Here is a 14,038-nt window from a genome sequence, read left to right as displayed (position 1 = left end):
AGGAGACTAGCCATATCCCTTTTCACATTCTTTGCCAGTCAGTATAAGTCTCCTGGATGTCAGAGGTGTTTTCAATAGCAAAGATCAGGCTTCTAACATTTATGTTAGTGGCAGAGTATTCGTGTGACTCAGCCCTCAAAAACCCTACTCAAAGTTTTGAGTAGATTTACCTTTCTAAAACCTGAGTAGAAGGGTGAAAAAAGGCTAGCCTTACAACTGCTCTCCTTTGAGAAGGAAACACCCATGTACCAGGAAACAATGTGCCATAGTGAGAGTAGTGGTGCACCACATGAGAGCACAAGGACAGCAAATAGCTACAGGTAAAGAGGTGAAACTATGTGTTATGGAAGTGGAGAGGAAGGCTTCATCCCCTTAATATAACCATCCCGGGTTCCTTTGGTGGAAGGGCACAATATAAATTCAATTAACAATAGCTAGCCCTGAGTTGCTCAGTCACACCACTGCTTGTATCTAACTTGCTAGAGCTTATGTCCTAAACTGGCCGAAGCTTCCAGAAGAATAAGCTCTGTTTTGTCCTTCTTCCAAAGTATAAATGAATAGGAAAAAGGAGATAAAGTAGGATGAGAATTAGAAAAATCAATGTCATACCCGCTTGTGTGAGGGGTTGCTTATGCCTGGGAAATCATGCTAGCTGGCTATCAAGTTCTACCTGTCAGAGCCTGCTGTGTTAAGACAGGCCAAGCTAGTCTATGCAAAATGGAGCAATCGCCACAGCAACTATACAAATGTTTATGATAAATTAAAATAAATATAACTTCCTAAGAAACAGCTAGCATGTTCCAATGGATTAAGAGTAGATGGGGAATCCAGCTTCAAATCCCTGCTCAGCATTAAACTCACTGGGTGGCCTTGGCCAAGCAACTCTTTCTCAGCCTGTCCTATCTCCTAGGATTACTGTGAAGGTCCTTGAAGGAAATAGGAGATATAAATGTATCAAATATAATAATAAATAAGTAGCATATACTTCAGCCGAAGAAAAATGTAGGCAGCTATTTTTGGTTGCTATATCAGTGTCATTAAGGATTACAGCCATAAGGCTCCTCACACATATTGAATTATCTCTTCTCAGCAGCAGACTAAAAATAATGTAATATTGGTGGATTTATTTAGTTAGTGGTGGCACAGTTAGACATAAAACAGCAGCAGCTGCAAATCCTTCACAAGTCCCTTAGGTCTTTATCCGGAACGTCAGTTCTGTAATACTAAGGAAATATAGGGCTATAATATATATTCTCTTGACTATGCAGGTATAGTTTTAATCAGGCAAATATTTCAGATGTTACTAATGTCGATGGTAAATGTATATGATGCTCCTGTTATGAGTATTGTACATCCACTCATAAGTTCAAAGTTAAAGTTAACTCATAAGTTCTTAACTTAAAAATGGAAGGCATAATGCTGGTGGTCAACAAAAGAGGTTTAAAGACTCTCTCATGGCAATTTTTTTTTTTTTAAATGTAGTATAAACACTGACAACTGGGAAACACTGACCTGCAAGCACTCCAACTGGAGAACAGCCTTTACCAAAGGTGTCATGGGCTTTGAAGAACTCAGGACGAACGGGAGAAACAACTCCCGCCCAGAAACCAATGTCCCCACTGTGGATCCAGAATTGGCATCCACAGTCACTTACGGGCTCACTGCTAAAACCGTGTTTATGGAAGACAATCTTACTCGGCTACGAGTGATTGCCAAAGAAGAAGACATGCACTCATTTTCCCCCAAAGTTATCTAAACCTATATTCTCTGAAATGATTTTTATTTCTAAACAGCTGCTAACACCTTTATTGTTATTCCATAAAAACAGAAATGAGAAATGCAATGTTTTTCACAAGGCCTCCAGCTACTCATGCTTACTTATGGATAGCCTGTGTCATGGATAGCTGAAGTCTTGACAATGCATTGAATGATTCAGTTATTTGACAGTGTCCCCACTCAACTTTTATTTTTATATGTTAATGATATAAGTATGTAACATTATATAGGTTTTGTTGAAAATGATTGGTTATTTTACTACAAATCAATAAAATATTCTATATGTAAAAAAAATAAAAATACTAAGTTGTTTTTTTACACACACAAATATTCTGACTTTACTTACTGATTCCTTGAAAGAGTTCTTCAATGTTAATTGCATGCTTGGCACTCGTTTCAACAACAATTGCACCTATAGACTCTCCATATTCTTTGGCATCTTTCATAGGTACCTCCCTAAAATTAAAAATTGAAATTAAACTGCTGTGAATCCAAAAACATAGGAAGTAGCTGCTTGAGTTAAAGTGTTCCTTATCATAACCTGCATTACTCTAGGAAAGGAAAACAGTTTCTACTCAATGGAAAACACTTCTCCCCTCCTTGTGCTGCTCGTTGCAAGCTTCCCCACATTCCTCCTTTAAGCCTCTGACTTCAGGAGTTTAAAGGAGCAGCATGAGGCAAAGAGAGCTCCCTTGCACTTGCCCAAGTCAGCTGCTTAAGGGATTTTGACAGATGGATGGGGTAACCCACTTGGCAATCATGTGATAACATAATGACAGATGGGCAGTCCCACCTACCTGTCAGATCTGGTCCATGGTTCTAAGAAGGTTGCCCACCCCTAATTTACAGGGACGGGCATAGCTTCCACAGGACACTTGGGGTTCACCCACACTTTTGCTTGCCCTACCTCTCCCCCTCCTCTTGGCAAACCACATCTTTACAGCTGAATTGGAGCAAACATCAATTGGGTTTTCTCTGAATTGATTCATTCCCTCCCATTTAGAGCAAGTTTTCCAAGGGAATGGTGGGGCAAAGACAAAAGTGCTTAGACCCATGTCTGGAAAGCACAGCCACGGCTGGTTCTGGGGATGGCATCCACCATGTCCCCATGGGCCAGGGGAAGGGATTGTCACTCAGGCACAGCCTCCTCTGGCATTGCCAGACCCACCATTTGGGGTAGGCCTTGTCCGCAATAGGGGCTGGAGCACTGGGCCCTACCCATCCCGTCGTATAGTGGTAAGATGCTTCAGGTTACAGACTTCACTAACACAGAAATAGTACCTCGGGTTAAGAACTTTGCTTCAGGATAAGAACAGAAATTGTGCAGCGGCAGCGCAAGGCCCCATTAGCTAAAGTGGTACCTCAGGTTAAGAACGGTTTTGGGTTAAGAACGGACCTCCAGAATGAATTAAGTTCTTAACTCAAGGTGCCACTGTATTTAAGAGGACAACGATGTTTATTGAAAAGCAGAGCTGTTTTAAACCATTCCAATAAACTTTCCAATTAATTTTAAACCAATCCAATAAACTTGCACTATTTATATCAGACTTAACAAAATGGTATTTTCATCAAGTGAATAAACTGTGAAGAGGAATTTCTCTATGATACTGAGAAAAACCGTCTGATATCAAACACTTAGGATCTATGACCAAAAGGCTGATAAAAGGAAAACAGAAATCCAGATATGTTGTTTATTGGCTTGATATGACTTTGTGCCAGTGCAATCAAGCATATATGCCACTCAATATCACAGGGATATTGTAGGGGGGGAAAGAGGCAATAACAAGCAATTTGAAGACAAAAGGTCAATACTTTACCTAATATCAGAAAGATCACATTTGTTTCCAGCGATGGCCATTACAATGTTTTCAGGACCATGTTCTTTTAGTTCTTTTACCCATTTTTTCAGTGTATGAAATGAATCCTAAATTAAATACAAGAGCCTATTAACAGGAAGTTGCTAAATGCATCAATATACTGAACCCTGTAATGACATAAGGATACCAAAGTACTAGATAAGATATTATCAGTGACCTTAACAAATATAAACTTTAACTTGCATCTGATGTTAACCTATATCTAACTAAACCAGCTTTTAAGAGAACAGTATGTCCAATTGTGGCTTCTCAAACAATCTGCTCACACCTAATTACAGAAGTACCTATTTGCGGCAGCAGTTATAAAGGACACAAGCATGGTTAATTCAGTAATCTCCCTTTAAAGACACATGGAAACTGAATGCAGGGGGTGAAATCAAGTCCCTGCTTTGGTGAATTTTAAAGGACTGGGATTGCATAATTCAGAACTGTTGTGGCATTGGTATATTTGATACTTAAGTACCAAGTGTTGTCTGAGGGGGAACTATTTATGAAATACAGTGGTACCTCGGGTTACAGATGCTTTAGGTTACAGATGCTTCAGGTTACAGACTCCGCTAACCCAGAAATAGTACCTCCGGTTAAGAACTTTGCTTCATGATGAGAACAGAAATAGAAATCGTGTGGTGGTAGCGCAGCAGCAGTGGGAGGCCCCATTAGCTAAAGTGGTGCTTCAGGTTAAGAACAGTTTCAGGTTAAGAACGGACCTCGGGAACGAATTAAGTTCTTAACCCGAGGTACCACTGTACAGTCTTTCTACCTCCTAATTCAATGTGCAAAATAAAATATAAGCCACATCAGGCCAAATATGAATACATTAACAAGCAAATATAGGATATTTAAAATTAAATATACAATAATTTAAACTATAATTAAAAAAAATTAAAAAATTGGGTGCTCTTATATTTCTGTGCTGCACACAAATACTTGCTTCTTTGGCAATAGCATGGTTTTCATTTTTTTCTCCTGAGAATTCCTTGCTATTAATACCATTTAATCCTTCTTTGTAAAACTATTCATTTTAATTTTCAAACATATTTTGATCATAGTCTACAGCTCTATGACTAATTCTGTTTGCCCAGGAGGCCTTTGGAAGCTTGGGAAGATGCAAAACCAGTCTGCGTCAAAATGACTCAAAACCATGTGAAATTGGGGGTTACGTATTTTAGTGGACACATAAAGTTCTTGGCCTTTTAAACAACCTGATAAAGGATCTGGGTATGCATGACTCTTCCCCCATGGAGAGAAATCAATTATCTACCATACCATTTATTTGAATGCAATATCTCTGGTGTCATGTTCTACCCTTTCCAAGGATGAAAAAGCCAATAGAGTCAATATAGGAAGACACCTAAACATATTCCAAGACAATAATGCCCACTCATATCACAAAGAACTCGTAACCCATCTACTCTTAGCAACCAGAAGCATCATAGCAAGACACTGGAGAGACCTGTCAAGAGTAAGCATGGACCAATGGTACCAAATAGTATGGGAAACAGCCCTACTAGAAAAAATAACAGATAAACTGAAACTGACACGGGGACAAATAGAGGACGATACCCTTCATCACATACACAGCCCAACAAGACAATGAAAAGAATCCACCAACAGCATATGAATCAATATGGCTAATCTGATTTAAAAATTCCCACTGACCCCACTCACACACGAAAACAAAGTTCAACACAGCCAATCAAGCACAAGCAACCGCACCCTAGGCCAACCACAATTTCTCTCACCAAAGAACACAAGAGAATAGCAAAGAGAAGCTGCACAAATGACACTGACAAAAAACCCCACACATACATTAAGCAAAACAGAAATATCGCCTCCCGACCCCACCCCCACCCACCATGGCCCCCTCCACCTCTTCCCCCCTTTTTTCTTCCTAATGTAACCCTAATGTCTCAACAAATGAAACTGACCTATGGAAAATGTAACTTGAAAAAAGAGACATTGTGCATACCTTTGTGAACCAAGAAACTCACTCTCTCTCTCTCTCTATATATATATATGAATGAAGACACTATTATTGAAAATCATTGTACCACCTGGATTAGATGTTACTTACTCCTCATAGTGAGAAAGTAGGAGAACAGCAAGACAAGAGAGCTTGGGATTTGTCGTTTCTGGTAATAAATGTCTGACAAGTCAATTTATGCACCCCTAAGGCACCATACTAGATTATGGCCTTTGTAATCACCGTTGTTTAGTTTAAAGGTAAATATCCATTTAGTATGAAATTAATGGGATTTTTTATTTGCATTGAGTGCATTATCTTTCCTCCATAGCTCCCCAACACTTCATTCAAGTTCACTACCACTACGCAGGAAGGTGTTAGCCCTTGATAAATAATTTTGCTAATATACCAATTAATTGTGCCAACACTTCTGAGCTAAAATCAAATATGTAATTCAATTTGCTAAATATGTAAACTGCAGGCAAGCTATTATATTCACTCATTAATGCCTTTCCTGTTACACAGCACTAGCAGATGGGTTTCTTACTAAAATACAAATACATAATTTGGCCTTGAAAATGTGCAGCTTTCCATTTGGATGTTGTAGCAGAGAACGTCCTGACCACACTGACTTCCCAATTTCAGTAATCTGTCAAAAACCAAAGACTTGTTGTTACGTAATTTTAATTTCAGCTATAAATATGGAGCCAATTTTGTTATTACTTCATTTACTTAGCTGAACTGTTTTGGAACAGTTTAAAAATACCCGAGCAAATACAAATTTCACAAAATAAAATGTATATATTTCTGTATTTTTAGAAAATATGTCATATTTTTAGGTACTAATTGTCAGGGAAGACACTAATTTTCCTATACCAGGGGTCTGCACCCCTTAAGATGGTGATCCCATGGAGACAATCCTATTTGATGTAAGTCATAGGTCCTCTCTGCCTCAGGGCTGACCCCTTTGGTAATACTGCCAGCACATGGGCTGGTAGTTATACCCAATACCTATGTCAAACCTCTTACATCTGTAATCTATAAAGTTGTGGCCTTATTTCACCCAGAAGTATTGTGTCTTGTTTGGTTCTTAATTATAAATTTGGGATGTTGGAGGGCTGTAGAGCCTGGGCACACAAGTACCATTCCCGACCACTGGCAATGCTGGCTGAGGCTGATGGAAACTGTAGTTAAAAACATCTGGAAGTCATATCCAGAATGCAGGAACACATTGACATCACTAAGGCAGTGATGGCCAAACTTGGCCCTCCAGCTGTTTTGGGACTACAATTCCCATCATGCCTGGTTCTGTTAGCTAGGCATGATGGGAGTTGTAGTCCCAAAACAGCTGGAGGGCCAAGTTTGGCCATCACTGAACTAAGGAAAATACTACCAACTTGCAAGACTAAGCGAACACAGTATAATATTAGCAGAAGGCACAGGGAACACTCACACTATGACCACTGGAAAGTGAATTGCTGATTAACCTACATACCAGTGATGGAACCAGAGGCGGGTTTGGGGCACCGCAACCAGTTCCGCCACACTGGGCACTGAGCCCAGGAGGTGTCACAGGGTATCACAACTATGAGGTAGTGAATTGAGCAGAATGTAATGTGGGCGGGGGGTGCCTCACACCACTGAAATCTGAAGAACCAAGGTCTGTCCCTGATGGAACAACTGAGATTTGAAAGCTTACCTGCTTGGTGATATCATATACTATAACAGCTGCTGCTGACCCACGGTAATACATTGGTGCCAATGAATGGAACTATTAAAAAATGAACACAGAAAGAGAAGAAAAAAGTAGTTAAAGTTCTTGCATTTTTGTAAGTCAACAAAAGACACTATGATTGCTCTAGCTTCTTTAATCAGTATGCCTTGTGACTCACTGTTGCATTAATGTGTTGTTATTAAAATCACATAAAAATACAGTGTTTTAAATCTACTAAGCTAGAATAATGAATGCACATACTCTGGTACAGGCCAACCAAAGTTCTGTGAAATAGTTAAAAAAGCTACAGGAACGTTCTGTACCAGGTCAACTCCAGTTTGCTCAAGTGGCAAGAAACAATAAGCCAGTGACTTGTTCCAGAAGCTAGGGAAGAGCATTCATGTCTGGATCCTGACAAGAACCAGCATAAATCAGTCAAATGAGTGGCTAGGTGGCACACCATCTTCTCCAGTGCATGACTGCTGTCTATTAACCTGCAGCAGAGCCTGCTCCTGGTATCTTCAGGACTATGAGACTGGGATGGGAAGGGGGGAGTGTATTGACTCTCTGGCTTGCAGAGTGAGCTGCTTTATATTGAAGGACTTGTTTTACATCCTGTCTGTGTGGCCTCCTCTTCATAAAACATTTTGTCCCCTCCAGATTGTCTTCCTTCCTCTCCCATTAGCAGATACCTAGAACAGCAGCAGTACTGTAGAAGGGGCAACTGGATTCTTGCCTTGAAGCTCTAGCAGACACAGAATTAATTTTCAAGCTGTTTGGAGCAAGCTAAAGAATTCCATTCCAACATCATGGGCTCAGGTAGGCAAGGAACTGGAATGGGGCAGGAAGAATATTTGGAGCTTTGTTTCTTCATTCCTTTTCTTACTATGATGTCTGAGCAAACATTAAAATTAAGTCTTCCAACTTTGGGTGATTAGTTTCAAGTTTGCAAAAGAAATGTAGCTAATTTTCTGGAATGCTAGGCATCTGAGATTTAATCCAGCGGGAATGCATATGATTTCATGTGACTTCTCATTAGAAACTCTCCTTTGAAAGAAAAAAAAAATACTGTATTTCCTCACAATGGCTGTTTTATTAACACAGTAATATCTGGCACCCTGTGGATAATGAAAAACATGTATTAAGGCATGTGCTTTTCAAAAGCATGGCTGTTTTCACAGCATGCCTTCGAAGAACTATACACCCTATGAAAAAAGAATTCAGATTTTTGCTCTGTTGGCTTTACAATTATTAAAGAATATGGAAGATTGAATAAAAACGTTCCTCTTCGTTTTTAAATCCAAGAAAACTGATCTCCGAAACCCTTAGTCCAGTAGCATATAGGTACTGGAAATCCATAATACTGCCCTGTGCCCAGGACAAGTCTTATTACAGGCCTATTACAAACTCTGAGGATACACTAGTTGAAACCGGGTCAAAAATTCTGTTTCTCTCAAACAAGACTAGAATAGCATTGGCTTCACTCAGGTATATCCCAAAGCAACCAAAAATATTAATTCTTCAGTTGTGCAACAATGATGATGCAACAGGTAATATCAAGTACAGGCCACTGAAATGGCCCATGACATCCAAATAATATCAGTCTCTCAGTTGACAAAGGTCAGCTGCTAGCCTTTCACAAGGTCTACTGGGCAGTGATTAAAGTTCCTTCTGTTGTGCTGATCTATTTCTTCTGCAGTAGTTACAGGGTAAGATTTGCTCAAACCATCTGGTTAGACATAAGGTCTGGAATAAGTCTTCCAATTCACCCATTTGTTCATGGTCAGCAAAGTTCTTTCTAGTCATCTCCGAAGCAATGGAATGCTGATCCAATATAGTATAAGGTTTCTCAAAGTTCTTGATCTCCATGATTAGCCATTTGGAATTAAATAAGGCATTTCTGGATGCCAGTGGTGAAGTGTGCATAGGATCTCTTCTAGACCAGTCTTGAAACTTTCCTTCAGTTTCTCCCATGTTGTCAGTAGTACTATTCCGGCTACTACTCCATGACTGAGGCGATAATCCAGGTATAATGTAGCAAGGCATTCACCAGGGTGATTAACCTGTGGCTTTCCAGCTGTTGTTGGACTATAATGTCCATTGTATTGGCAATACTGGCTGGGTCTAATAGGAGCTGAGCATCTGAAGTGAAACAGGTTAGCCAATCCTGAAAAGCACAGTGAACACAAACTGCTCCTCTTTGTAGCTTGTTTGTGTGGCACAACATTCAATGGAGTGGAGGAAAGCCTCTGGTCTATGTGAAATGGTTTCTGCCTTATGCAGGTTCAGATAGGGGACTGTTACAGGTCTCCTCTGAAAGAAGTGTGACATCGGCTCCTCAAACTACTTTAAAATTAATGTTGTCTCATAAATAGTTAAGTTTATTCTCCAGGGAAGATCATCGTCTTTACAAGATGGGCAGCCTAAGAAAAACTGGTCTGCTTCTTGTTCCATCTGGGTATAAAATATGATAGCAAAAATATACACTTCCAGCACTGTGCTCCTATAGCTGGATGAAATCCTCTAATGTCGTAAACTTTTCCACAGTCTGTAGTCTGAACTGGTAGGGCTTTTTGCTGCAGAATGCTTTTCAAATGACTTGGACTGCTTGTTTCTTTTGTACACTTTTAGAAAGCATTTTTTAAAATGGCTGCAGCTGCTGCTGGCATAGTAAAGGTTACCCCCTCCAAGTCACCCCAAAGTTTTCTTTGTTCCCTATTATGCATTTTGATCATCTTTGATTGCTTTGCCATCCCTTTTTATTTGAGAAGTAGAAAACCAGAGATTACTTGTCCAAATCTCTTACCATTCCACAAGCCTTACATCCCTATAGTTGCTCATGTGAAAAGCAGCTAGCTTTGATTGTTTTATAGTGTTGTTTTTATTAAATTATAATTTTACATGTTGTAAGCTGACTGTTGCTTTTACAGCGGAATAGCGGAATATAAATGTCTGGATAAATATAAAAAGAAATTAAACAAACAATTAGCCAAGGAGACAGGATCAGTAGCTAAAGCCAATCATAAAAACAAGATCTGCCACATACAACAAAGGCCTGCCAAAATAAAACAGTATTTAGTAACTGACAAAAAGATAGCAAGAGAAGAGACCAATCATATTTCATATACTTAGAATCCAGTTGTCTCTATCACACAACTATTCAAACAGGCATGGAAGGCTGGCTTGGCTTGAATGCCAACTTTCCCTTCATCTTATTGTGCCCTCCCTCCCACAAAGCAGAGAGTATCAGGTAAATGAAGGGTGTAGCAATGTCTTCCAAGCTGGAGGAAGGAGCTGTGCCTACTTTTGTTATTGCAGTTAACTCTCATACTACTCAACTGATATGCTTTTAGTTTATTATTGGTTTTGATTTTTTGACTGTTTTAATTGTTTCTTCTACTGATATTATTGTTTTATCCCTTTTGTAAACAGCTTTGGGGGTTTTTTTACAATCAAGTAGTATATATGAAATAAACAAACTTGCTCCATAAATAGTCCTGGGGTACCTTAAACACTAGTGAGTTGTGTAGGTTGAGTTGAGTTTGAGAACCTGCAAAGATGCATAAAATGGATAGAAAAGATGTTGGATTTATGTGGGTCCCAGGGAAGTAAGAGAATCTGTTTTACGAAGTGTGATTAAAAAGAAATGGATCCTGAAAGCAGTAATGAATTAATATACCAAAATGAACAAGCTTCAGTTGTTAGGAACCAACAAGCCCATAGCTGTAGATGGGCCCAGGCATAGTGACCATTTCATACATTTCCATCAACCTACATACTGCACAAAGCAGAACTTGCCTATGCAGCAGGGATGTTCATTGGTTGTCTATGATTTTTTCTCTCACAAGGACTCTACTACTGGATTTGTGCATCAGAGGGAAGAACAAATCAATACAAGTTTTACCATAGCTTTCAAGAGGATGATTGCTCTTAAAGGAACAGTGAATTATTTAAAAGCACTTTACTTTCCACTACTTACCAGTCACATTTCAAGAACAGACCTCTATGAATAAGCCTTGAAAGTATTTCTGTCAATGTTTGAAACTCCCATTGTTCCAGGTGAATTTTGCAACAGGGAATTTAATTAGTGCGAGCAGTTTCTGAGCTCTGGGTGCAGTACTGTGCCTAAGATTTCAGATTAAAACTGCAGAGTGGAAGGAAAGGTCAACCTTTTTCTGCCTCCCCACTTCCAACTACTCTCTGGAGAAGAGACCCTCTTAAGAATTAATAAAGGTCTATGGATGTAATCATGTAGATTCAGTGTTTATCAAGCATCAAAGAAAAACAAGAGACATGTAGTAGGAAAAGTGCACAAAGATTTATTCCAAGATAGAAAGGGACAAAATTACAAGTAAACAAAGGGTTACAATAGTCTGGGTATGTAATACATTTGTTGTGCTCGAGTTTGTGTGGATGAACTTCAAAATATGAACTATAATTATTCTACTCTAAAGAGACATCAAAGAATTACTTGTGCAACTTTTTGTCTAGAGACCCCTCCTGTGAGCAATACTAGAATTTTTTTATAAGGCATGGACTATGCAGATCCAAAAAGCCATGAGCAAAAGGAAAATAGCTGCAAGCAGTATTTCACAAACCACCTTTTAGCAATTTTTACGCTTTTACTTGTGCAAATTGAAGAACATATTTGGAATCTGCAGCACAATTCTACACATGTCTACTCAGAAGTAAATCCACAGAGATTCAGTGGGAGTTGCACCTAGGACTGAAGACTTAGTTCCATTTTATCTCACAGCGCTCTAGCAGGAGATGTAAAGCACTCCTAGTGTCAGCAACAGACACCTTCCATGTACAGAAAGGCACACTTGAATCCACATCTCTATGTTGGGAAAGCTAGAGGTTAGAAACGTAATAGCAGCATGGAGAAGAATTGGTTTATGAATTTAAAGTCTGTTTTCAAAAAACTAAAAATGTCAAGCACATTATCATGAAAGAAAAGCTGCTTGGTTCATAAGAGAGGTGCGGGGGGGGGGTAGGAAATAGCTAACATTCCCAGCTGGTGAAAACTGTGTGGAAAATATTAATCCACACTAAAAAAAAAACAGATTAAATACATTCTTTCTATAAAACAGTAACAGATAGGAACTTTAGTTCCAGAGAAACTTAGGAACTACAACTTTGTAGTCCTATAAGTTCCACTGAATTCAGTGGGAGTTACTTCTGAGTAAAAAAGCAAATGGTTAAACTTATGAAACACTTACTTGGAAATAGGTTTTATTAAAATAAGTAAGAGAGAGAGAATAAATACTTGACAATATACACCAGTCTCTTCAATACTATTTGATTTATCCATTCAACTTCCTTTGCATCTCCAAAGGAAAAAAGTTTATAAAGCACAAAGACTAAAGTAAAGACTAAAGTAATGTCAGCGTGATCCTCAGTGTATTTGCTGATTTAGTTCAACTGAGTAGCTTAATCACAATAATAATATATCGGCCTAAGTAAGTTCTGTATTTACCTGTTTCTCCTCACAGGAACACTTAGTTATCAGTATCAAGGAGTACCGTAATATAATTTTTAGGTGAAGCCCTACGTTAGGAGTAGCCAACATGTTGCCATCCAGATGTTGTGAGCTGCAACAGATTATGTGGCCAGGACCACCTTGGTTACCCCTGCTATATATAGCAAAATATACAAAAACTGAATGGTGTTCAGCTCTTATAAAAATCATTTTTCATTCTTTATCTGTGATTTAATTTGGGGAATGACAAAAACACCCCTGAATAAATCTGTGAAGAAAAGAAAGGAAGACAAATCTCTATAGAGCGCTGGTGGACCCAATCTAAACCAACCAGACAGAGTCATTCTGGGAAGAGAAGACTGGTTCCTCCCCCTGGAAAGGTGGGAAAAGACAGGACCCTGCCTATCACCACCAGTAGGAGGTGTCATCCCTATCAAAGGAATGTCCTCCATCAGGATCTAGTGAATATCAGGTCTCATTTTTTTAAAAAGAAAATGAGCTACGCAGACCCTAACCCTTAGGGTGCAGTGATATTTACAATTGTAAGTCACCACATTTTATGGAGTAAGCAATAAGATTATTATAATGATGATGATAATATAAGATAAACGCTTGATGAAGTCAGAGGATGGGGCTAAATAGTGTTTTCCAGTAGCAGCAGCACTTAAGCGGCTGCCATTTTAAGCAGCCCCTCTCCAGAGCCCTTTGGCGCACCGCTCATCGTCCCTCCGCCGCCACCACTGCTAGCCCCTGCTGCTCGCAAGACACAGGTAAGTAGCCACCGGGGCTCGTGGTGCTCTTACATCATTTTCCCCCTCCAAAATATAGTCCGGCCCCCCCACAAGGTCTGAGGGGCAGTGGACCGGCCACCTGCTGTAAAAGTTTGCTGACCCCTGGTCTATACACATGGAAATGTATCTTACATGCATGTTCAAGAAATAATCACTTCAGTAATCTTTACTGGAGACAACCACATGCCACAGAATATTGCAAGGGACACAATTACTTTAGAAATGCAGTAATGTCCTCTTATGGGAATGAGCAAGAACCAACACAATTTGCTGTGATTAAAGTCTTATTAACACAAAATGGCAGACAGAGTGAAATGGCTTTGCAACTTTAAGTGTTAGTACACAAATAAAAGTAACAAGACAGTCAGGTGTAACAACACAGAAAAACATACATTGTCTGGACCATTAACCTAAACTATTAGGCAAGCTGATTGC

General features: G+C 39.3%; 1 protein-coding gene across 2 annotated transcripts in view; it reads right to left on the bottom strand.

The window, feature by feature from the left end:
• Positions 1-14,038, bottom strand: part of RAB31 (RAB31, member RAS oncogene family) — a 34,406-nt gene that overhangs the window by 3,887 nt on the left and 16,481 nt on the right. For both annotated transcript variants that reach the window (XM_028737366.2, XM_028737364.2), the window contains exons 4-6: positions 7,316-7,387; positions 3,594-3,700; positions 2,123-2,232 (exon numbers count right to left, since the gene is read on the bottom strand). In XM_028737366.2, coding sequence (XP_028593199.1) covers positions 2,123-2,232; positions 3,594-3,700; positions 7,316-7,387 — 289 coding nt within the window. The remainder of the gene's footprint in view (positions 1-2,122; positions 2,233-3,593; positions 3,701-7,315; positions 7,388-14,038) is intronic.

Source organism: Podarcis muralis, chromosome 8, assembly GCF_964188315.1.
Source record: "Podarcis muralis chromosome 8, rPodMur119.hap1.1, whole genome shotgun sequence".
NCBI lineage: Eukaryota > Metazoa > Chordata > Lepidosauria > Squamata > Lacertidae > Podarcis > Podarcis muralis.
The sequence above is the reverse complement of the archived record's forward strand: the minus strand, read 5'-3'. Positions and strand labels throughout refer to the sequence as shown.